Source organism: Chelonia mydas, chromosome 1 (genome assembly GCF_015237465.2).
Source record: "Chelonia mydas isolate rCheMyd1 chromosome 1, rCheMyd1.pri.v2, whole genome shotgun sequence".
NCBI classification, from domain to species: Eukaryota; Metazoa; Chordata; order Testudines; family Cheloniidae; genus Chelonia; species Chelonia mydas.
Window position 1 is genome coordinate 40,050,790 of NC_057849.1, and position 26,388 is coordinate 40,077,177.

Consider the following 26,388-nt stretch of genomic DNA (forward strand, 5'->3'; position numbering starts at 1 on the left):
AATTTGGCTGTAGGGTTTGTTTTGAAGTTTAACTGAAGTATGTGAAAGCAGGGAAAGTGGAAAAAAAACTCTCAGCATGTAAAAATCAAGGTTCACCAAGTCCTATAGGTCATTGGCAAAAATCTTTACAAGACACTCACATATAAACTTTCACTCCATTACACAAGGTTACAGTGTTTGTCTTTTATTCAGAAGACCTCATTAATATTCTAGCTTTTTCCTTATACTAGCTGAGACATTTCTTCATGCTAATTCCAGAGAGCTCCTAGCTTCATACCATTTTGTCATTTTCAGTCTACAATTTAAAAAAAACCAAAACGGTTCCATGACTATCTACAGTACAAGAAACAATTCATTTGAGAAATGAAAAGATAAAGGTTATTTTCATAATAGCTATGATTTTATAACATTGGCAGTATGCAATGTGTGACAAAGCTCTGTCCTTGTCTCTGTGGGTCCCGCATTTCCTGGCAGATTTCACTAGCCTCAGAGGCTCACTGGAGCCTCCACATAACCCATCTCTCTCTAGAGACAAGGGTCACAGTCTACTGAGCCATTTTCATCATAAGCAAGTGAGGGAGGTGAGGAGAAGCTATGCTCCCTTGCACAGTCTCTGTTGTCTCCCAGTCTCAGTGATTAATCAGGGAGGGGGAAAAGGGGGAGCCCTGGCCCACCCTCTACTCCAGGCTCCAGCCCAGGGACCCTAATAGTATCAGCTATGGAGCTGACCTTTTAGAAACAGGACACATACAATTCCCTGAGCTTCTTCCCCCCACAGCAGCTCCCACTTCCTCAGGCTCCACTCCACCCTTACCTCAGGGCCTCCTTCCTTGTGCCTGATATGGTGTGTACTGCTCAGTCTCTCCAACCACACAACTTCCTCCCACAGCTCCTGACATCTGCACCCACCTGACCAACTGGGAAGCTTTTAACTAGTTTCAGCCAGTCTCTGATTGGCTTCAGGTGTCCCAATCAACCTAGCATTCTCCCTGCCTTCTGGAAAGTTCTTAATTGGCCCTAGGTGTCTTAATTGACCTGGAGCAGCTGCCATTTAACTTATCCAAGTACCAAAAATTTATTTAGCCTGGAGCTAATCTCTCACTACTTTTCTATAGACATATGGCCTTGCCCCGTCACAAATGTAAAATGTTAATAGAATTATTTACAGCACGTGTACTAGATGTTTAAAGTTGATATACTTTATTAAAATGACATTGGAGGTTACATCTGCTTTTCTGGTAAAAACAAAACAAAGAAAAAACCATACTACTCACACACACACTATCACACTCTAAATAACATGGAATTTCAGACCTTACAAAAATACCTTAGTTATGAATTCACAAGTAAGTAAAAACATCTTGTAATACTAGAATATCTTGCCTGGAAAAAGTTTGTTCTTATTGCTATTGAATGTAAAGTTTTCAGGACTGAAATCTGCATAAAAGGCTAGTTTCACAAAGGGACTCAGTTGCTTTACTGCCTCTTTAGGTGCTTATGACCAATCACAAAAGCACCATTCAGCTACTGCTTAACCTTGAAGGTGTCTAGATTTCCACCTGACAGCTAATGAGCTGCTTGGAGCCCTACCTTACACCTAAGGCATAGCAGGATTCTCAAACTAGGTGTTTACCAAATTGGTCTCTGGAGAGATGGGCAGGGGAACACGCCCAGAGCATGCCTAACCCGCACAAGAGACAGTCAGAAATTTTGGGGCCTGGCTAGCAAGTGTGTACTCCTCCAAATACCCAATAGACCAGTGGTTAGGGCACTCACCTGGAATGTCAGAGACCTGTTTTTAAATCTGGGTGGAGCAGGGACTGAAACCCAGGTCTCCCATGTCTGGTAAGAATGCCCTAGCCACCAGGCTATTGGGTATTTGGGGATGAGTCGTGGTATACAAGGTGTTTGCTTCTCCCAACAGGATTACTATTATTGTTAACACTTCAGTTTCATAGAGCACTTTTCATCTTCAAAGTACAACAAATGTCCACGTTCTGTAGCGCTTTCAGTGTAGACACTAGTGCAAAAGGAGGGGATCTCCTGTCACTGTAGTTAATTGACCTCCTTGACAGGCAGTAGTATTCTTCCATTGACCTAGCGCTATCTACACCAGGATTTTAGCCCTGGTCTACACTTGGGGGGGCGAGGGGAGAGGGGAAGGAAGAGAAGAGGGGGGAATCGATCTAAGTTATGCAACTTCAGCTACGTGAATAACATAGCGGAAGTTGATATACTTAGATTGACTTACTGTGGTATCTTCACCGCGGTGAATCAACTGCTGCCATTCCCCTGTCAACGGGAGAGCGCTCGTGGGGGGGGGGGGTCGATTTATTGTGTCTGGACTAGACGTGATAAATCGATCCCCGCTGGATCGATCGCTGCCGGCCAAGATAGCAGGTAGTGAAAACATACCCTAAGTCAGCTTAACTATGTGGATTTTTCATACCCCTGAGCGACATAGCTGGGTCAACATAACTTTTTAGTGTAGATCAGGCCTCAGTCTCTCTTTTTGAAACAGGTCCCCTTTGTATAAATAATCAGTAGGCCCATGAGAGATCGAATCTACAGCCCACTGGTGAGGATGTTTACCTGATCGGGTCTCCCACCTTTCAGGGGAGATCAGGCAGAGCAGGGATTTGAAAAACAAAAACAAAACAAAACAGGTCTCCCACGTCCCAGATGAGTGCCTTAACCCTGTTGGGCAATTGGCTATAATGGGTTCTGTATTGTTCTCATTATGAAAAAGGTCTGACCTGGCTTAGGCACCTAACTCCAGGAGAGGGTTCAGGGCCAAGAATCCCAAATGGAGTTAGGGTCCAAATCTTTAAAGATGCTTAAGCACCTAAACCCCTGCCTTTTTCCTCTGCATTTCATGTCTGGCTAGCTGAGGCAGCTCCCCACTCAGCATGCAGGCTTCTGAGAATCCTCTTCTTGGTCAGCATACTCTCCTCATGCACTGGCAGCAGGGTCCCTAGGTGTTGCCTAACTCCGAAGTCCCTTCTGTGACTCTAGCCTCGAGGTACTAGTGAGTTTTCGCTTGTCATAGTTGCCTTAAGGATATTCTTATGAAGACAGTTTCCTATTTAATCCTTATATACTTTTCACATTTTTATGCTGCTTTGACTCTTTTGAACTAAGTGTTTAATTCCCACCTGACATTACATATTAAACCTTCACCCCACTTTATTGTTTAATGTAGCTGATTTCATTTGTAGCTTTGTAAGAGGAATATTCACTCCACACCAAGTGACTCCTCACATTTGCATCACCTTAGCTGCTTGGAAATCCCGAGACTGTGTTGTGACAGCTATCAGATATTAGCTCATTCATTTCATTTTGTTTAGTTTCCTCTTTAGTTTCATGGTTGTGGTGATGTCTTGGAGATGCTGCTCTTCGAGACTTTCTGAGGAAAACCTTTACCAGCAGATAGCAGAATTCAGCCACGTTTAACAAAATGCAAATACCAGACACAGCGATCATGAAAATAGTGAACACTGTCTTTTCAGTGGGTCGAGAAACAAAACAGTCCACTGTGTTGGGGCAAGGCCACGCATTGCACTTCACTAGGCGTGGCATTTGGAAGCCATCATACATGAAGTAAAACGCATACATAAAGAGGGCTTCAAAGATCATTCTGAAGAATATGCTGCTGGTGTAGGTCCACCACAAGGGACCCTGAATATGATATCTTTGTGCTTTTATTTCTTCAATGTCTTTATATTCGCAGGTTTTCCCTCCATTTCTGAACTGTTTTTTCTTCTCGTTTCTTCTGTATGCAACGTGCATGGCCACGAGAAGTGCAGGAGTCGAGACAAAGATAAGCTGAAGGGCCCATAGTCGAATGTGAGAGATGGGGAAGAAGTGGTCGTAGCAAACATTTTTGCATCCCGGTTGCAGAGTGTTGCAGACAAAATCATTTTGTTCGTCTCCCCAGACTTCCTCTGCCGCCACCACAAGGATCATAACACGGAAAATGAACATGACGGTGAGCCAGATCTTTCCGATACTGGTGGAGTGTTTGTTTACACCTCCTAAAATGGCCTGCAGTGTTCCCCAGTCCATTGTCTCGTTTGAATCCTTTGACCTAACAAGACAAAATTAATACACCAAATTATTCTAAATCATGGATTAGGAAATCAATGCCATAAAACTTGTGATACAAGACATATAATGGCAGAATATTCATGGGCTACAGTAACTGTTTCACAGCTTGTTGGCATATCATTGTCTTACATTGTCACTACAAGTAGCCATAAACGTCAAAAGGGATTGTCTGCATGCTGTTTGACCACCTCCATTCCAGCACTAGTGTAGATATGTAAATAAAACAAGTTATACCTAGAATAATAAACTAAGCTCTATCACTGATTTTCTATTTCACTGGGAAGCTTACGTGCAAGGCCCCAGAATTCTGCTTCACCCAGCAGAGGGGGGACATTGGTGTCAGAAGAAGGGGCAACAATACCTTCTGTCACTTCTCCAAAGCACTTCATGCTGCTAAGAGATCATATTTTAGCTATACTAAGATAGCGGATTTGTGTAATCCATGAATTCTAATTTTCTGATTCAAACAGAAAGAACTGATAATGGGTAGTTGTGTTATCATGCACCAAATCTCAAATCACTGCCTGCAATACACTACAACAGAACAAGTTAACTTTATGGATACAAACCAATTTATGCCCCCTAGTTCTTCATCCTTCTGAAGAGGATAACGGAGCACTATGAAGTTATAGTGTGAAGTCTTTTGGAGGAGACCTCAAAAGACATGATTCCTGGTCTGCTCTACATAGACATAAAAGGTCTTTTTTAAAAATTATATTTATATAAAAAATTACATTAAAGATGTTTTAAGTACATCAGAAGCAGAAAACCTGCTAAACAACCAGTGGGGTGATTAGACAATCGAGATGCTAAAGGAGCACTCGAGGACGATAAGGCCATTGTGGAGAAATTAAATTAATTCTTTATATTGGTCTTCACGGCTGAGGATGTGTGAGAGATTCCCAAACCTGAGCCATTCTTTTTAGATGACAAATCTGAGGAACTGTCCCAGGTTGATGTGTCATTAGAGGAGGTTTTGGAACAAATTGGTAAACTAAACAGTAATAAGTCACCAGGACCAGATTGTATTCACCCAAGAGTTCTGAAGGAACTCAAATGTGAAATTGCAGAACTACTAACTGTAGTCTGTAACCTATCATTTAAATAAGCCTCTGTACCAAATGACTGGAGTATAGCTAATGAGATGCCAATTTTTAAAAAGGGCTCCAGAAATGATCCCAGCAGTTACAGGCCGGTAAGCTTGACTTCAGTATCAGGCAAACTGGTTGAAACTATAGTAAAGAACAAAATTGTCAGACACATAGATGAACATAATTTGCTGGGGAAGGGTCAACATGTTTTTTGCAAAGGGAAATTATGCCTCACCAATTTACTAGAATTCTTTGAGGGGGTCAACAAGCATGTGGACAAGGGGGATCCAGTGGATATAGTGTACTTAGATTTTCAGAAAGCCTTTGACAAGGTCCCTCACGAAAGGCTCTTAAGCAAAGTAAGAGGGAAGGTCTTCTCATGGATTGGTAACTGGTTAAAAGATAGGAAACAAAGGGAATAAATGGTCAGTTTTCAGAATGAAGAGGGGTAAACAGTGGTGTCCCCCAGAGATCTGCACTGGGACCAGTCCTATGTAACATATTCATAAATGGTTTGGAAAAGGGTACAAACAGTGAGGTGGCAAAATTTGCAGAGGATACAAAACTACTCAAGATAGTTAAGTCCCAGGAAGACTGCAAAGAGCTATAAAAAGATCTCACAAAACTAGGTGACTGAGCAACAAAATGGCAGATGAAATTCAATGTTGATAAATGCAAAGTTATGCACAGTGGAAAACATAATCCCAACTATACATATAAAATCATGGGGTCTAAAATCGCTGTTACCACTCAAGAAAAAGATCTTGGAGTCATTCTGGATAGTTCTCTGAAAACATCCACTCAATGTGCAGCGGTAGTCAAAAAAGCGAACAGAATGTTGGCCATCATGAAGAAAGGGATACACAATAAGACAGAAAATATCATATTGCCTCTACAGAAATCCCTGGTATGCCCACATCTTTAATGCTGCATGCAGATATGGTTACCTCATCTCAAAAAAGATATATTGGAATTGGAAAAGGTTCAGAAAACAGCAACAAAAATGATTAGGGGTATGGAACGGATTCTGTTTGAGAAGAGATTAATAAAACTGGGACTTTTCAGCTTGGAAAAAGGATGACTAAGGGGGGGAATATGATAGAGGTCTATAAAATCATGACTGGTATGGAGAAAGTAAATAAGGAAGTGTTATTGGCTCCTTCTCATAACACAAGAACTAGGGGTCACCAAATGAAATTAATAGGCAGCAGCTTTAAAACAAAAAAAAGGAAGTATTTCTTCACACAGCGCACAGTCAACCTGTGGAACTCCTTGCCAGAGGATGTTGTGAAGGTCAAGACTATAACTGGGTTCAAAAAAGAACTAGATAAATTCATGGAGGATAGGTCCATCAATGGCTATTAGCCAGGATGGGCAGGGACGGTGTCCCTAGCCTGTTTGCCAGAAGCTGGGAATGAGCAACAGGGTATGGATCACTTGATGATTACCTGTTCTGTTCATTCCCTCTGGGGCACCTGGCATTGGCCACTGTCAGAAGACAGGATACTAGGCTAGATGCACTTTTGGTCTCACCCAGTATGGCCGTTCTTATGTTCTAGGGGTTTAACCTGATGTCCTGCACCAAACTTTCCCCTCCCTCCTCTGCTGTGCAAAGTGCTGTCCACTCGGCTGCCAACCTCCCTTCGTTTAAGTGTAGCACATAAAGTTCTGGGCAAATTCTTTCTCAAAGGATCCTCCAACACACCATATAAATGTATGATATTATGCTATAATCCTCAAGGGACACCCAAAGTAACTGGGGTTTCAGATAATCAGGGGAGCTGGCTTAGAAGAATTTGAAGTTTGTGACCCTGAGCAGGGACTTTAAAGCCTGTTGGCCAGTATCCTCAGAGAGGCTAGCCAGCTCCTCAGCTCTGTGACAAAGTATTTTTGCCATTCTGTGCTATTGAGATTTTTAGCCATAAGCATCTTCGTGTCCTGCTGAATCAGGCAGCCACAAGGAAAGCCAACCAGCTCCATTACCTAATATCACTAAGCTGATAGTGTCATATCACCAACACTAACGTCAGGAACTTTTCAAACAGTGAGCTTCTAATAGGTGAGGTTCAGAAAATTGAGATAGTGTTGTATGGATTATGTCCTTTTGTCTATGTACAGAAGCATTGCAATAGATTATGGGAACTGAGAAGAAAACACACACACACACACAAAAACCACACCCCCAATAACCAGAATGGAGTTGTCCTCACACAGAATATTGACTACTATTCCTCTCCTTCACTGATTTACAGAAATTTTGTTTGAAGTCCAGTTAGCAATTAACTTAATTCACTTATTCTTTACAGGATAAAAAGACACACATTAGAAACTGAAGAATACTGTTTTGTCCGTAAGAACCCTAGCAACATTTTGATCTGTAAATGCTGGGGGAATGGAACGAGCACCAAACCCAGCAGGAAATGAATTTTTCTTGAGCTGGAGAGAAAGTTTTGAATTTGGTGTACACTCAATTTTCTCCAGAGATTTTTCCCATAACCCTGAAGGAAATGGGTGAGGACTGCCTGTACTGGGCTATAGCTTTTTATAGAGATTATTTTCATTATCTTAATACCTCCTAGAAGAGGAAGACCCCAGAAAAAAAAACAAGCAGACAAACAAACGAACCAAACCAAAACATTCCACAAAGCTAGCTTAGCCTTTTCCCCCCCCATCCTTATCAGTGTCAGGCATCATCCTTTGAAGTTCTCACTCCATGATTTCTCTTGGCTCAGAAATTTCTATATAAAGACTTTTCTGATGTTGGTTTTACTTTTAAAAAAAATATGGTGTTGACAGTTTCTAGACTGTCAGCTCTCCAAGTCAGTCTTTTTGTTTAGTATCATTTACAGCACCAAACATACTGTGGAATGGGTCAGTAGGAAGATCAATCATAGGACTGGCTTGAAAGTGACAATTCTTATTAGTGAAATATTTCAAAGTTTCAAAAAAAAAAAAAATAAAAAAAATAAAAAATTTCATTTTGATACAAGTGACACTTTGGTCTGGTTTATACGGCACTGGGCTAGAACACAGGAGACCCAAATTCAAGTCTCTGCTCAATTCTGCTTGAACCTGGGTCTCCCATTTCCCAGGCCAGTGCCCTAACTGCTGGGCTGCAATATTTGTCTCTGACGAAATTGTTTTTGCATCTGACCTGGTTTCACAAAACACTGTGGTTTTGATGAAACAGCGTTTTCCAATCAGAAATCAATTTCATTGAACAATTTCTGACCAGCTCGAGTGAATACAAATAGCAAAGAACTTCTAGCTATGTATATCACACTTAACAACACCTTATTACAATCACTGGTTCAGAGATCCATGGGCACTAGGACAAAACCTTAGTGCCAACATCCAACAAAGATCATTAACCCTGATTTAGGTATTAAAAGGTCCTGGTTTACAAGGAAACCAACATAGAAGAAATACTATCAAAAGAATGACAGTCACTCCAATTGCAAGTAGGAGAAAATGCAGGATTTTAAACAGAAAGTGGTTGGCAGTGTGCCAACATAACAGCTAGACCATCTGCACCAAGATTTACAGGTCACAGCCGCCTCGGACGGTCAGAAAGCGCTTGACAAAACCAAAGAGGACTACAGCTTCATTTCTTGAGGATGTTCAGGATGCTGAGGACAATCTCATGCACTGGACAGAAGTAACCATCCAGTCACTGGCAAGGAAAGGACAACAGGAGCAGCAAACACAGGTTCACCATAGCAAATAAATCTGTGACTGAACAGGCCACGGCAGAAGGAATGTGTGTGAACAAGGAGCAGCCATGTGATCAGTGAGCCAATGTGATTCAGAGATTCTAGTCCAATAACCTAGATCTCCCCTTTAACAATTTCTTCTAGTTTGGATTTCATAAATTGGCTAGTTTCATGTCAGGTTGATGTTATGTGTGCTTTTAAAAAATAAATAAATAAAAAGGAAGATAAAACAAGAGATGCTGGCTTGGTGGATACTGACTGTCATGTAACATGGCTAAAACCCTTTGGAACTTTGACCCAGGGTCCCATGGCATGAGTCAGGAAATAAGGCTCAGTCTCTTACCAGCAATCTTCTGTGTCACACCTTTATTTCCAGGCAGGGCCAAAATCCTTTCTGCTCTATTGGTTAAAGGTAACTGCACTGTGAGTTGGAAGCTATTGTATAGAGAATGAATAAAGTCAAAAATCTTAGGTAACTCAGGGAAACAAGGACATTGAATTGTGAAGATAATACAAGATTTTTTTCTGAGTTATTATTGCAATTAAATGTAATGGCCCCTTTCGGGTGGATATAGTAAAACTAGAAGATTTGGTGGGATTACTTCAAAGATGCAAGTTTTTAGAAACTCTTCTTGTCCTTATCTGCAGGCTAGAGATCAAGTTCTTTCTAGACTGAACTAACCCCGTCTTGAGACGTGAAGAGTTTCTCCTTCAAGATGCCGACTGCAATTCCCAGGATCTTGCACCTTGCAAAATGGAGCCCTTGAAACAAGCCACATTCTTTTATCCTGCAAAGTTATTTAACAGGAGCAAAGTAGATTTTTCATGAGCATATAAAAGAAAAAGTTTCTCTAGGTTCATACTTCATGGCAGCACAGAAAAGATCCTGAATTCCCAGAAGATTTTTTAGGGGATAATTAGTCAGATTTCTGAATATTTAGCTTTACTTCACCTGTTATTTATCATGCTGCATGATTTTTAACCAAGACTGAATGTCAGGATTTACCCTGGGGATCATGTGTTGCAAATTCTCTTCTGATACTGAATTTATAACTGAGTAATCTTTTCTTTTTATGATATCTGCAAGGCTCTCAACTTTGTATTGCGAATCTTTCCTTGACAAGGGCCAGATCAAATGCCTTTTAAAATCTATGGAAAGACTCACATCAATTACAAAAGGCTTTGGATCAGGCTCTAACTGAGCTTTAGATATTGGAATGTTGTAATTGCTTTTGTATACAGATTAGAGATGCTTCTATACAGCTAAATATATATCATTTATAAAAACAGAACTGCCACATAGACATTTGTCGCCGTACACACGAACAGAGGTTCATTTCTCCTCTCTGAATTCCACCAGTTTCTTTGCATTCCCAGTTTTGCTTGCTTTCTTGCATCTCTTTTCCTGTCTGTTGTTTCCTTCTCCTCCTATCTCATATCTCCTCCATTCCATATGCCCTTTTTCTTGGAGTAGGTCTACATTTAAAAAACTGCAGCGGTGCAGCTGCGCTACTGTAGCACTTCAGTGAAGATGCTACTACACAGACAGAAGAGCTTCTCCTGTCAGCGTAGTTAACCCACCTCCACGAGAGGCTGTAGCTTTCTATACTGGTGGTGGGGTGGGGTTTAGGTCATTATAACGGTGTTGCTCAGGGGTGTGGATTTTTCCCACACAAAAGTGATATAGTTATATGGATGTAAGATGATAGTGTAGACCTGGCCTTACTTGGCTCACTGCCGTCTCTCCACCCAGCCCTGCTTTTCTTTCCTGCCACCAGACCATCTCTCTCTCCCCCCCTTCCACTTCAGCTTCCCAGGTCTCATTATTCCTTTTGCCTCCTCCTGCCCCACCAAGTGTCACTCCCCACCACACACATGCCCATCTCCACCACACACATGCCCAAATCTCTTTTGCCCCTTCACCACTTAAAAACCCATCTTTTCCACCTCATTCAGGGATCTCTCCTCTTATCCAGAAAGCTGGTGCTGCCAGCATCCTCCATTTGCCCCTCTCATATTCTGCCTTTCAAGGCTCCACTCCTGCTTTCATGCTGGCTGAAAGCCATGTGGCACCTGCAACACTCCCCCTTTATACAGCCACTTACAGTTTGATCCTGCAACCTTTGAAGTCAGTGTCAATACAGCCATTGACATCAGTGGGTGAGGAATCAACCCCTTAGTGCCATCAGTCCACCAGTCAGTCCAAATAGGACACACCAGCTATCCCTATTCTGGTCAAGCCCTGAATCAAACATCGGTCACAACAACATGTGGGGCTGATGACAACAAAATATTACAGTAGTCCCAACTGAAAGAGTTCTGGAAGAGTTCAATTGCTTTAATTTACTTACAGTGAGGTGGAAGTATTATGGGTTACTCTGCTGACTCAGTACCATTGTTCATCTTTATTTCAGATATTTGCTTCTCAGACCCTTTTACTGACAAAGCGAATAAAATATCAACCATCTCTCTGATGGAATGAAAAACTAAGGCAAGGAAAACTAAGATTCAATTTAATTGATGGCAGCCTTTATTTTCATATAGCCAGCACAGCTCTGTAACTGCCATGCCACTGTACACGCATTAGGACCCCAAACCAGCAAAACACTTAAGCATGAGCAACTTAAAGCATACAAATAGCCCCATTGACTTAAATTCTTTGCTGAACTGAGGCCTGGGAGTGTACCCCACATTTCCTGCAAAAGGCAACAGCAGAAGCAGCAGCAAGAGCATCTGGGGGAATCGAAGGCAGAAAAGGGAAGCAGAGATATACAGGGAGATTAGAGTCAAAGGCAGGAGCTGGGGAGACCACAGTGCAGGGAGGGAGCCACAGAACTCAATGACATTGAGTAACTGAGCTTTCAGTCTCCACTGTAGAGAAACTCATCCCTTAAATAAAAAATTAAAAGAGCACTTCTATATCAAAAAATGGTTTGAAATGGGGATCGAGCGGTTGCACATCTCAGCACCAGTCACAGCTGCACTACCCCATTGGTTATTCTGCTGTTCCAGCGGAGCTGCCAGCGGGACCAGACTATCAACATTATCACTAGCGGCAGAGGGTTACTGCACACCTACATAAGACAGCATCAGGATGCTAGAGTTGAGAGCTGCAGTTGCAAAGCGAGAGGGCACTATGTGCTTGCCCTGCTAACCCCTATGATACTAGCTTAGTGCTGGAATCATCAAGATCCAGTGGTTAGATTATAGTCACTCCCCCCGTAGCAGATGTCCTTCTTCGGGCTTGTCTACACTGGCACTTTACAGCACTGCAATGTTCTCGCTCAGGCAACAGCACTTTAATGTTGCTAGTGAAGACATGCCCATGCTCTTAGGGGTGTCTTCACTAGCCGCAGCGCTTTAACATGGCTGTGTAGTCAGGGCATCAGCGCTGGGAGAGAGCTCTTCTAGTGCTGTTAAAAAACAAAAAAACAAAACAAAAAAACCCCCCAACCCCACAAGGGGAGCAGCTCCCAGCGCTGATGCATTGTCTACACTGCCACTTTACAGTGCTGAAACTTGCAGCGCTATGGGGAGTGTTTTTTCACACCCCTGAGCGAGAAAGTTTCAACGCTGTAAAGTGGCAATGTGGACAAGGCCTCAGTTAAAAGCTGGGTACAGCAGGTGGTCTTTAATCAGAAGTTAACAATATAGCTTCAACAAACCAGGTGTGTTAGAGATTGCAGTGTATGTAGGCATGCTGGGTTTGTATTAATAAAATGGTGAAAAAGATAAAACAAAAAGTTTATTCTGTTCATGTAAAGCTAACTTGTGGAACTCACTGCCACAGGATATTACCCAAGCAAATGGCTTACTAGTAAGATTTAAAAAGCAGCATATGTAATATTATTTGTTTGTATTACAGTAGCACCTGAAGAACCAGTCAGTAATGGTGTCCTATTGCCCTAGGCGCTATACAAATTCAGAATATAAGATCACGCCCTTCTCCCCCATTCCTACAAATAGTATCCTGATTTACTCATTTCCCCAGGCTTGCATATGGACATGGATGTCTATGGTGCCTCCACTGGCTAGTTAAGCTCAGGTTTCCTCTGATGTTGGGTGTGCCTTGAACTGCCCCTGTCATAAATATAAAGGGAAGGGTAACGACCTTTAAAATCCCTCCTGGCCAGAAGAAAAACCCTTTCGCCTGTAAAGGGTTAAGAAGCTAGGATAACCTCGCTGGCACCTGACCAAAATGACCAATGAGGAGACAAGATACTTTCAAAGCTGGAGGGGGGGAGAAACAAAGGGTCTGTCTGTGTGATGCTTTTGCTGGGGACAGAACAGGAATGGAGTCTTAGAACTTAGTAAGTAATCTAGCTAGCTATGCGTTAGATTAGGATTTCTTTAAATGGCTGAGAAAATAAGCTGTGCTGAATGGTATGGATATTCCTGTCTTTGTGTCTTTTTGTAACTTAAGATTTTGCCTTGAGGGATTCTCTATGTTTTGAATCTAATTACCCTGTAAGGTATTTACCATCCTGATTTTACAGAGGTGATTCTTTTTACTTTTTCTTCTATTAAAATTCTTCTTGTAAGAAACTGAATGTTTTTTTCATTGTTCTTAAGATCCAAGGGTTTGGGTCTGTGGTCACCTATGCAAATTGGTGAGGATTTTATCAAACCTTCTCCAGGAAGGGGGGTGCAAGGTTTTAGTGAGGATTTTAGGGGGAAAGACGTTTCCAAACGGCTGTTTCCCAATAATAAACCCGGTTAGACGTTTGGTGGTGGCAGCGAAAGTCCAAGGGCAAAAGGTAAAATAGTTTGTCCCTTGGGGAAGTTTTAACCTAAGCTGGTAAAAGTAAGCTTAGGAGGTTTTCATGCAGGTCCCCACATCTGTACCCTAGAGTTCAGAGTGGGGAAGGAACCTTGACAGCCCCTTTGTTGCCTTCATCAGCATGCTTTTAGATAAATATGTCTAAGGATAGCATCTGCAGTTAAACCAGCCATCACACACTTAAGTGCATTATCAGATCTTCAACAGAAGCATTTGGCATTGGCCAGTGTTGGGAGACAGGACACCATACAGGATTCTCTGTTTTGGTGTGGCAATTCTCATGCTAATTTTTTCCATCAGCAAAGCTTTAGAATTGTTAAACTGCTTAGGTTTCAGAGTAGCAGCCGCGTTAGTCTGTATTTGCAAAAAGAAAAGGAGTACTTGTGGCACCTTAGAGACTAACAAATTTATTTGAGCATAAGCTTTCACGAGCAGCTCACGAAAGCTTATGCTCAAATAAATTTGTTAGTTTCTAAGGTGCCACAAGCACTCCTTTTCTTTAAACTGCTTAGGATCCCAAATCATTGACAGAAAGAGCCTGACCTTAGTTGCAACCCCCATTCAAACCTGTAGTTCTATGGCACTAAAGGCTGGTGTTCACTTCCAAGTTTTACCACCATAACTCAGGTAGGGGTATGATTTTTGCCAAAAATAATTACTGGTAAAAGCCTAATATAGACACGGCTATAACAGAATTCAGCGTCTTTCCTTCAGCAGTTGACAACACTGTTCTCACTCAGAAAGAGAATGATGCACCCTACGTTGCTTTAGTTTTAAGCAGCATCTTCTGCTGTGGAAGAAAACTTAACTCTGAACTCAGGCTTTGGCAGCTAAAAAGCCTTTCCTTTCACAACGCAAAGAAATTTACAGCAATTTGTAATTCTGCTGCTGTGTACGGAAGAATCAAAGAGTGCCCCATAGGAACACCCAAAACAAAATGATCAACTTTTATTAAAGAATTACAGAGTGGTTGATAAAGATCAAAACAACAGTCCCACCCTCTTAGAAGCCAGGGAAGTTCTCTCTAGCAGTTCATTAGTGCTCTCCTACAAGTACAGTAACAGTTCTGTCTTTAAGTTAAGGCAGTTGGTAATGGAAAGAAATTGCAAATTTGCTGTAAATTTACAATGACAGGTAAGGATCACATGTCTGACTTAAATCAGTGGTATGCAAAGTCTATTGTCTGCCCTGAGTACCTTCCACAGCCAGCATGTGATAGGTGCAGGCTTGAGCATTAGCTGAAAGGATATATTTTTGGATCTCAAGCACTTCTAGCCTTAGGAAAACAGGTGCCTGGTGTGTGCTAATTCAGTGGTTCTCAACCAGGGGAATGTGTATTCCTGGGGCTACACAGAGGTCTTCCAGGGGGTACATCAACTGTTCTAGATATTTGCCTAGTTTTACTACTGGATACATAGAAAGCACTAGCGAAGTCAGTACAAACTAAATTTTCATACAATGACTTGTTTATACTGCTCTATATACTATACACTGAAATGTAAATACAATATTTTTGAATTATATGGTAAAAATGAGAAAGTGAGCAATTGTTCGGTAATTGTGTGCTGTGATACAAAATCAGACATAAAAATGCAAAAGTAAGCAAGTAGCTTTTAAGTGAGGTGTAATTTGGGGGTACACAAGACAAATCAGACTCCTGAAAGGGATACAGTAACCTGAAAAGGTTGAGAGTCACTGTACTAATTAACCCAGAAGCAAAAGACTCAGAGATAATTAGACCTTTACTTGCTGGATTAAAATGTAACACTGCAAAGCATGTAGCAAGCAAATATACATTTGTCAATTAATTATTTACTGAATAAGGGTTCAGTCCTGCAAGATGAAGGGTCTTCAGCTCCCACAGTGACTCAGCACCACAAAGGATGGATTTGGCAAGGCTCTGTTGATATGTCTAAAAAAATATAGATTTAAAATGAACTTTGAATAGTTTTTAGAAATACCTGCCACTGTTTCACTCTCCCCATAACTGTTAATTAAGCTACTATTGCTTGGTGAGAGGTGCCATTCATAATACTTTTCCATATGAGATCCAGTCTCATTATGCAAAGTAGGACACAAGGCAGAAGAATTCTTGCCGGAATTCAGCCACTGTTAAGTTAACCATGTTTTTTCTTGCAAAACTCATCTTGCAAGAGTTCTGAGTTCCCGAAGACAAATTCACTTTGACTATAAGTGGATGCAGTGACTCTGAACTCAACAGAATTATATCTTGCATCGGAGGGTAACAATCTGTGATCACTATCAACAAGAGGTGGATTGGAACCAGCACCCTCAAAATGAAAGACTCTCTAGCCCATTACCCAATCCCTTGAATCATCCTTCTTCACTCAGAACATTTCTGTGCTACATGAGAAAAAAGGATACACCCTGCTTTATTGATGGAAAAGGAAATAGGATGGAAACAGATTCTGCAATCCAAAGACCCGGATATTGTGACCTGATTGCCCAGAGACCTTGATTGGGACAAGGCAATTCTATCCAAAGTGCCCTGGGGAAGCTTTCAGCCACCATCTACTCAACTGCCTATGGTCTAGGGCCAGGTACTGCAGCCCTAACTCAGGCAAGTCTCCTGCCGATGTCAGCAAAGCCAGGCACAGTGAGCAGGAAACATTTATCCTGATTCACACCTTTCATTTCCTATTTCCTCAATAAATTATAATAGTGGTCTACTCTGAGCTGGGGTAACGGTGCGGATAGGACCTGTCCATTTATGCAAGCCTGTTTACCTTCATGAGAATCTCTTTTAAAAAACAAAGCCAAATACATAAGCGTGCTACAAATTACCTTTAATAGCTTTCGTGAGCTACAGCTCACTTCATCGGATGCATCCGATGAAGTGAGCTGTAGCTCACGAAAGCTTATGCTCAAATAAATTGGTTAGTCTCTAAGGTGCCACTAGTACTCCTTTTCTTTTTGCGAATACAGACTAACACAGCTGCTACTCCGAAACCTTTAATAGCTGTTGCCTTTATATTGCTTGTTGCTTTAATTCTCTGAAGTCATGGTCTTGTGAACTTATAGAGACATTGTCCAGTGTTAAGTGGATAGCTAATAGTAATAGAAGTGTTTAAAAAAAGTAAGTCTCATGAAAAGTTAAATTAAGGCAGATTTGGGGACTTAAACTTTCCCTTAAATATCTTCATCCCCAAACCAGCAACATTGGATTGGTGCAGGAGAACTAGAAACAACCAGAATGGAAGCAAAAGTGAAAATTTACTAATCTATTTACATTTTCCAGGCTGAGTGAAGGAATGAAACAGGAAGATATTTTAAATGTTTTCTTATTTAATGTTTGCACTGTTGTTGTAGCCATGTAAGTCCCAGGATATGACAGAGACAAGGTGGGGAAGTAATCTCTCACATTGGTGGAACTTCTGTTTGTGAAAGTGACAAACTTTCAGGCTCCACAGAAAGTCAGGTCTGGGCCTTCCACCCACTTATTGGTAAAACAGGTAAAGAATGCATATGTTCTACACACACACTCTTTGCACTTCTGGAGAGCCTTTAGTAAAAGAATATCAAGGTGATTTACAAACAACAATGAATTTAGCTTCACAATGCACCTGTGAAGTAGGTTTAAGTATTATTCTACCCATTTTATAGATAAGATTGAGTGACTTTCCAAAGTTTACCTCAGACTTCCTGTGCAGAACCAGGAAAAGAATGCAGGTGCCCTAGTTCCCATTCCCAAGCCCTAACCATAAGGCTACCCTTTCTCTCAGGAATTAATTTAACATTTAATCCACAGACAATGTGTCCCTTCGAGTGCAGCATTGGAGTATTTCATTTTCCCTGGGTTAAAGTTAGCAGCAAGGGAAAGAAAATTAAGAGCAAGAGCAGCATACAAAAATAGATATTACAGCAGGGCGCCCTTTCAAACAGTCAATTTACCAAACCTGTCATGCGAGTAAATTAAAAACCAGTCTTTTTACAAAACTCAGCCAGACACTTCACCCTATTTACCCTGTCCTTTGGATGCTGAGCGCATTACAAATCTTGTCCAAGTTAACTAAAACCCTGTATATATTCATAGGCAAGCTAAGACAGTCTTGTTGACAGAGGTTGAGGCCTTTTAAACTAGTTAAAAGCTGCAAGTAACAAATAGAATGAATTTATTAAAAGAAGTTCTCCAACTCTGGGTGCACGGAGTGCACGCAGAAACCCTCATGGAATACAATAGGGTCCGTCAATGGAAGAGTGCTTGAGATTCCTGGGAGTCCAACAACCCCTTAACCCTAAGCTTATCCAGAAAAGAAGACAGAAATACCCGAGCCAAGTGTAAAAGATGAGCCCAGAGCGACAGTCATGGCAGAAGGCCACTGGGCAGCTGAAGGGACACACATAATGGACTGACAGACAGAGCCCCTTCACTGAACAGGACTTGAAGAGGGGGAACTTATGCGACTTAACACGGAGGAGTCAGATTCAGGACTCACGTCGCTCTGAAACAAAGAGCAGAGTATAGGAGCCACCGAATAGGAGAGTTTTATAACCGCCCCGGGGTTCACAACGCCTTTCCACAGAGCACGGGGTTAGCGCCGGGCTCAAGGGCCCGATCCTGCCAACCCGCCCCCGCAGTCTTTCCTACTTTCTGAGGGAGGAGCCGGCAGGATCGGGCCCTAACTCCTGGCCACAGGGGGCTCGCTCGCTCCTGTTCCCAGCGCGGTCCCCGGGAGAGGCCAGAAAGGGTGCGAGGAGGATCAGAGCTTGCCCCGGCACACGCAGCCCCAGCGCCCCCCGCCTCGCTCCTCAGAGCTACGAGAGACGAGCCCACCCCCCGCGCGGGGCTGGCCCCGGAGCCCGGCTCCCCGGCCCGGCTGCAGCGTGGGCAGGCGCCTCGTCTCCCCCTGCGCCTGAAGCGGGCGCCCAGGCAGCTGCCCCCGCCCCGGCCGCCCCGCAGGGAGAGCGGCGCCGAGCTCACCTGCCTCAGGCACGCGCGCAGACCAGAGCCCCGGCTGCGCGCCGGGCACCATGCACGGGCGGGGGGCCCGGGGCAGGAGTAGCTGCCTCGCTGTGCGCGGTCCTTGCTCCGCCTGCGGGTGTCGGTGCCTGAGTCCCGCGGAGCTTTCCTGGTCCTGGCCGCTTCCCAGCCGGCAGCTGCTTTTAAGCCGCCCCATGCCCGCCTCCTCCCCTGAGCGCCGCAGCCCGGGGCCGGGGGCGGGCGGAGAGGACAGGCCCGATCCCCGGAGCAAGCCCGGCTGAGGCGCTGCCCCCGCCCCCATCTCCTCCGTCTGGCCTGGCTCCAGCCGCCCTGCCCCAGTCCCTCTCCCAGCCCAGGCACCCGGGGGCAGTAGGAAACCTGCGGCCCATGGGCCCCCGCGTGGCAGCCGGGAATCTCCCCCGTCCCCAGGGGGGCTGCGTGCCAGGAGACGAAGGGCCACATCTGCCCCCCTACTGCCTCTTCACCCCCTCGCCACAGCCACCCCAGCGGCTGCAAACCACCGTGTTTGCAGTGAAGACACAGCCCTACTCAACAAGCAGCCCGGGGCCCCTGGCCCATTGGTTTCAGTGTAGTGGGGGCTGTCCAACGGGACGGGGGGGGGGGGCGCTAAAGTCAGGGGAACTTTCCCTCCCTGTCTAGGAGTCGGGTTATTTTTCAAATTAATTCTATCACTCCCCATTTGGCAGGTTTGATATCACCACTCTCCCCAGACAGCAAAACCTTGGAAATGCTGCAGCCCGTTCTGGGAGTTGCCTCTCCAAATTCAAACTCCCTGCATCAGGAAAAGAGGGGCTTAGCCATTTGGTCCTTTCACCATAGGCTAAACGATGACTGCTGCACCTCACTGGGCTCCCTTCCTGCCAGGACAGTGTCTAGCATGCTGTCTGGATTAAGACAACCTTCTGCCAAACTATTCAAGGACAGGGAGGCTGAACTGGGGATGCTCAAAACTCAAAGTACAGTATATAATTTAGTTGGGGTTGGTCCTGCTCTGAGCAGGGGGTTGGACTGGATGACCCCCTGAGGTCTCTTCCAACCCTAATCTACTATGATTCTAAGGCAGGAAGTGCAGGTAAATGGCCCAGTCCTCAAGTCCTTACTAGAGTCAATAGGAGTTTTAACTGAGTGCTAAACTCTCTTCTCAGGTTGGAACACCAATCAAAATTTCTCCTCTACTCTTTTCTTTGGGCTTGCCCAGGTGTAACAGGAAAATCTGGTGTGGGCTAAAGAATTCTGGTTTGGACTATCAAATCTCCCAAAGTGGATTTGCTACTGAAATTTCTTTTTCCTTAAATTACAAGGATTTGTAGATGGTGTTGATGAAAGGGTTTAAAATCACTGCATCCTTCTTCTTCCAAATCTAAATATTGAAATTGGCAATTTTCATAGCAAAAGGGATCCAGTCTTTCCCCCAATGAAGCCAATAGGAATTTTGCCACTGGCAAATGGGAGAAGGCTCAGTCCTTGGTTTGTGAGGTTTTAGTCTGTTTTGGATGGGAAATGTGTTTACTGTGAAGGAAACTGAGATGTTATTGAAATAAATCGAGAAATTAAATTTTTCATCCAGTGCAGAAACATCAGAGCAAGGCTATGGCTAATCCAGTTTTCAGTTCCCATCAAATTGCTGATGAAATGCTTTATTTTTCATATCTATAGGAAACAAAATTCCCTATCTTTGTACTTTGTACCTTGCACTTTTAGTTCTCTGTCAGACACATACGCTTCATGCAATGGTTTTAAACCCTTTCCCCTTCCAAACAAAATGCACAGTTGGATCTGTGCTGCAGCTAGCACAGTTCCCTCTTGCTTTAGATGAAGGCGTGTTCATACTTGCCAGGAATACCAGCATAAGGGCCCAGAATATCAACACCATCTAGCTAAATTCCTCTGCCCTTCACTTACAAGAATAACAATCCCAGACAAATGTTCTCCAGCAGCCAATAGATGATAGGCAATATCAGTCCATCAGAATGAGCAATTTAATCATATACTGGGATCATTCTAAATTATCAGTTGACGTCAATAGAGAGTTTGCCATTCACTCCAGTGGGGTCAGGATCATGCCCACAGTTTTGTGACAGCAAACTGAACTAGACAAGAAGCAAATATCTGGGGCCTGATCCTTCTCCTCAACTCATTGAGAGTTCTATGTGCGTGGAGTGCCTACAGGATCAGTCCCATAACATTTTAACAAAAGGATGTAGTCTCTTTACAGCCATGAACTTCTGATGCTTTAGCAACATGTCCTTGCTTTGGAAGAGAGGAACCCATTTCCCAATGTAAAAAAAGGTTTAAAATGAAATCTGGAGCTTTCTTTATTTGCACTATGGGTCACTGTGAAAATCACACCCTAGTCTCATTAACAGATCATTGCAATTTACACTAGTTCACTAATTCCACCCCCTCCATCAACCCTTTTCATTCAAAGGTCGACAATACTGTGAACAATGGACACTTTTAGTTTTAGCTGAACTGGAGGATCTTGAGAAAGCAGGACTGTTTAGGCTATGGGTAGGGCCCTACCAAATTCACAGCCGTGCAAAACGCATCATGGGACTGTGAAATCTGGTCTCCCCCATGAAATGTGGCTTTTGTATGGGGGTTGCAGTATTGCCACCCTTACTTCTGCACTACTCCAGAGCTGGGTGGCCAGAGAGTGGCAGCTGCTGCTAGTCCCTGGCTCCAGCTGCTAGTTTCAGCTGGGCTGGGGAGGGACAGGACTTCCTCCACCCCTGCACAGGCCACTCCCAGGGCCGAGTCAGACCCACCCCTAGGAACCTCCTCCCATCCCCCGCTGCAGGAAGCACCCTGGCTGCTTGCTGGGAGCCCAGCTCTGAAGGCAGCGCCACTGCCAGCAGCAGCGCAGAAGTGAGGGTGGCAATACTATGACCCGCCCCCCCCCCCCACACAATAGCTTTGCAACTACCTCATCTCTCCCTTTTGGCTCAGGACCCCCACGGTTACAAACAGTGAAATTTCAAATTTAAATAGCTGAAACCATGAAATTTAAGATTTTTTAAATCCTATGACTGTGAAATTTACTAAAATGGACTGTGAAGTTGGTAGGGCTCTAGCTATGGGCAAGTCTATACTACAAAATTAAGTCTACCTAAGTTACGTTGACATACAGTCATGGTAGTAATTGAATCAGTTTTACACGTCCACATTATGTTCCTTATGTTGGTGGTGCACATCCTCATCAGGTGCACTTGCACTGATTTAACTGCCAGTGTGGGGCATTGTGGGACAGTTTCTAAAAGGCAGTAATAGTTGATGTAAGTATTGTACCAGATAGCAAGTGTGAAAAATTGGGACAGGGGCTGGTGGGACATCACCTATAAAGTTGGGACATCTGGTCACCGTAGATGTAAGCAACGCAGTGTCTATACTTTTCAAAGTAGCAGCCGTGTTAGTCTGCATCCGCAAAAAGAAAAGGAGTACTTGTGGCACCTTAGAGACTAACAAATTTATTTGAACATAAGTTTTCGTGAGCTACAGCTCACTTCATCCGATGAAGTGAGCTGTAGCTCACAAAAGCTTATGCTCAAATAAATTTGTTAGTATCTACACTGACACTGCATCAACCTAACTACATCAACTTAAGCGCTATGCTGCTCACAGAGGTGGAGTAATGTAAGTCGGTGTAATGGGTGAGTTACATTGGTGGGAGCTACATTTTAGTGTAGATCCTTACAGAGTTAGGTCAAGGTAAGCAGCCTTGCTTTGATCTAACTCTGTAGTGTAGACCAGGGCTAAGTCTTCATTGCAAAAAAGTGATAGCTGTTCCTTGCTGAGACAGCATATTGTTGTTTACACTGCAAGGTAGGCTAGATGAAGTCAAACACGGGTGGGGATATAGAGTTGATCTCACCTAGCTACCTTGTCGTAAAAATGACAGTGCCTTGTCTCCACTAGAATTTTACAGCTACTTAGCTTTAATTATCTCACAGTAAAAACATCTTTTTTGGCAGTGAAGACAAAGCCTTTAGTCGTATTCTAGGCTCAAAAAGTGACCAAGTGTTGGAGCTGCAGCTGGGAAGCACTGTGCATACGGTGGATGCAGGGCTGTAATTCTCCACTGCCTAGCACTTTTTGTCATCATTTACGAATGTCTACAACCTGCCAAGTGGGTGTAAAATGCTACCATTCTAATTTGGTAGTGTCCTACACTTATTTTGCAGTTATATAAACAATTATTCAGGGTGCATATTGCCCAGACCTGAGGATGAGCTCTGTGTAAGCTATATAGCTTGTCTCTCTCTCCCACAGAAGCACCTACAGAAGTTGATCCAATAAAAGCTATTACCTCACACATCTTGTCTTGTAGGATGCAGAGTGTATGACAGTTAAGAACTGGACTAGAGGAGGACTATGTAGTTCAGTCAGAAAATCTAGCTCCAGCAAGTAGAAAGTTAACATAGAATTGCTGTGGAGATAGGTCTCAAATGCATACTTTTCTCTGAGAGACAAGGTGGGTGAGGGGATATCTTTTGACATGACTAAAACTACACTTTCCTCTGACACATTTTATTAGGGGCACCCCAGGCTTCCATGTGGAGTTAATGCTATAAGCTAACTGTTGAGTACAACACTATTAATATTGTCTGTTACATTGGTGAGTTATTTTTCTATATAACTGTTTAAATTTAATTAGCAGCAGGAGGTAATTTCTGCATAAATATAATCTGATGGACTAGCTGGAAGGGTGTGACATACAATGCTCACTGGACTCTTCACACACACTCAGCAAATCACAACAAAGTGCTAGGCCCAAAAATGACACCCAAAGAGTCACTTCCTTTTCAGTATAATTACTTTAATGACAACATGCAGTATCATAAAGATCTCCTACGTAATGCACTATTAAAGTCATCCATTTATTACCCATTGCAGCTCAGACATCCTAATATTTTACATGTAGTTCAAACATCTATATTAATATGAGGCGTGCCCAATTTTTCTCAGCTGAAGTAGCCTCCTAGGCAATATGCCTGGAGGATTAGGATTGCACCTAATTTGAATAAAATAGAGCAGATTCCAGTCACTTTTATCTTAGACATGGGGAAGTTCCCACAGTGCTCCACCTATGACTGTGGTCAAATTGTAGAATTCCACAGTCTACACAAACACCATGTCTACACTAGGACACTAGGAAAAAAGGTGTATTTTTGACACCTGTTAGCTAACACATTACAGTCCTAGTGCAGACAGAGCAGTTGTAGGTAAATTCAGAAGGAGTTTAAAGTTTATTTTGGCCAGTTAACATGTTAAAATTACACCTTGCCCTGTCTACACTAGGATTTAACATGTTAGTTAACACATGTTAAAATATACCTTTTGTCCTAATGTAAATATAGCTATAAAGAGGTATAAGGTATTCTCCTTTAGTTCACACTGGGAAAAATAGGTCTCAAGGACTTGTCTGTATGGGAGAGTTGCACATGTTTAATTAAACCAGTTTAAACTCACACATTAGGTTAAACTGATGCTCCTTTCCCATAGAGACAAGGCCTCAATCTTCTCCTTCTTACTAATCACTCTGTGTATAGAGGAAGAGATTATTTGGAGAGGAATGAAGGGGAGAGCCATCACTCAGCCATGTGGAGGAGAGAATAAGGCTTGCTCTACACACAGCTTTGATATGTTGAATGGGGTCTGATTAATATTATTTTTTTAATCAAAAGTTAAATTGGTGCAACCTATAGTGTGGACATAGTTATACTGCTATAAAGGTGATTTATACTTAGTCTTGGATGGATTAGATTTTTATCGGTAAAAGTTGGTCAGTGTTAACTTCACTGAATACACACAATCTTGTGAAAAAATATTTCCATCGATAATAACTAAAGTTTACAGATAGGCAAAGTAAGAAAAATTCTGCTTGAGAACTTAGTTGAGTTTGATTTCAGGATATTTACTTTGTATCTTCTGACATGTGATATTGACAACTGGCATTTTAATGGTTATAAAGCTTTAACTTTTTGAATTTCAATATCTACCACATTAAAAAAAATAGTGTCTAATACCTGCCCGACCCTCCACCATAATTTCCCACAATAAAATAGAATTAAAATAGATAAAATAAATTAAAATAGATAAAAAATTGAAAAAAAAATGCTTAACAATAAACAGTATTATCTGTCAAAATTATAAAAAAATTAAAATTGAATTTATACTGTATCAATTATTCTCCTTCCCTTATACTGCTATGACTCTATCCACACTCGGGGGTTGTACTGCATTAACTCTACTGGTATATTTAAAGCAGTACAGTTTTTAAGCACAGAGAAGCCCAAAGTAGAGGAGAGGGATTAGTAGACATGAGGGAAAGGGGATTTGTTGAAGGGAGGACTACGTTGAGAGGACAGACACCCTCAAGAATAATCTCAACTGGCCCCTCCGGGATAATGAGAAAATTCATTCTGAACTATGGTCATGACCAACATAGCCAAAGACCTTTTTTACGCAAGAGTGACACCTAAACATTCACTTCCTTCTCAATATAGTCACCTTAATAAGAGCTTGTAGTATTATAAACATTCCTTGTGTAATGCACAATTAAAAATCACTTGTTTGTTAATTACTGAGATTCACCTACTGTAACAGGTAGCTCTTAGTAACAAGTGATGAGAATGTGTAAGGTTTCAGAGTAACAGAATAGTCTATATTCGCAAAAAGAAAGGGGGTACTTGTGGCACCTTACAGACTAACCAATTTATTTGAGCATAAGCTTTCGTGAGCTACAGTTCACTGCATCGGATGCAGTGATGAAGTGAGCTGTAGCTCACGAAAGCTTGTGCTCAAATAAATTGGTTAGTCTCCAAGGTGCCACAAGTACTCCCTTTCTTTTTGAGAATGTGTAAACCATTCTAAGATGTGGACGGGTTAGGACTGGAATACTGTGTCTCTCTGCAAAGTGGGAAGTGGTAGTCAAAAAACAGAAACCTGCAGACCCAAGTTGCTTTTTATCTACAGTCACCAGGTTACTCCTGATACTTAAAGACACCAGGCAATTAAAAAACAGTTTTAGTTGGCATCTAAGTAACTTGCTGTTTAATTAGCAAGATGTACAGGTTTTTCAGAGATTTGTCTTCATGATAACTACTATCATCTGATGTTGCTAGTTCTTGGAATGACCATCTCACTACCAGATCAGTCTGCTCCAGGTGTTTACTTCTTTTCTCCCACCTGACAATTAACCCTCTCCCCATAAACAGTAAACCATGCTCCCCACACGTTGTACACTGGCCAGGTAAACATAAAAGTAGGTTGCCCTTCTACATTAGGTGGTGCTGTGGTGTTCTCTCCTTAGTGCTGTGGCTATAGAATTGAAGTTGGTTGTAATTTAAACTTACATACCAGGAAATGAATAAAACTTATATTGCTTAAAATAGTCTGAATTTACACTGCTTTCTTTAAGGATCTTATATACATTGGTAAAGATAATTCCTACTTCTTTTGCCTTGTCTACCTAACAGTTATAACTATTTCTTTCTTATCTGTATTACTGATATCTGTAGTATACCCTACTCGGTTGCATATTTTGATTTTGCTGTGTTTTACACCTTTCTATCCTGATGTTCCTGGCTTCTGCTACCTTCTATTGTTTTTCATTCAAGATACCTCCTATCTCTTCATGTCATTAATCCCAGTTTAATATTACTTTGAACCAAATTCTGCCACCCTCACGCATGTTAAGAAGTACCTTACTTGTCAAATGCTTCCACTGACTTC

The 26,388-nt window shown here is 42.5% G+C and overlaps 1 protein-coding gene across 3 annotated transcripts in view; it reads right to left on the reverse strand.

The window, feature by feature from the left end:
* Window positions 1-1,183: 1,183 nt before the first annotated feature.
* Window positions 1,184-26,388, reverse strand: part of LOC102936122 (gap junction beta-6 protein) — a 69,586-nt gene continuing 44,381 nt past the window's right edge. Inside the window, exons 1-2 of one of the 3 annotated variants that reach the window (XM_037890805.2) lie at window positions 18,634-18,853; window positions 1,184-4,087 (exon numbers count right to left, since the gene is read on the reverse strand). In XM_037890805.2, the coding sequence (XP_037746733.1) occupies window positions 3,274-4,065 (792 nt within the window). In that variant the 5' untranslated portion in view covers window positions 4,066-4,087; window positions 18,634-18,853 and the 3' untranslated portion in view covers window positions 1,184-3,273. Of the gene's footprint in view, window positions 4,088-11,262; window positions 11,284-18,633; window positions 18,854-26,388 lie in introns of those variants that run through there. The other 2 variants (XM_043530491.1, XM_043530486.1) reach the window with 2 other exon arrangements.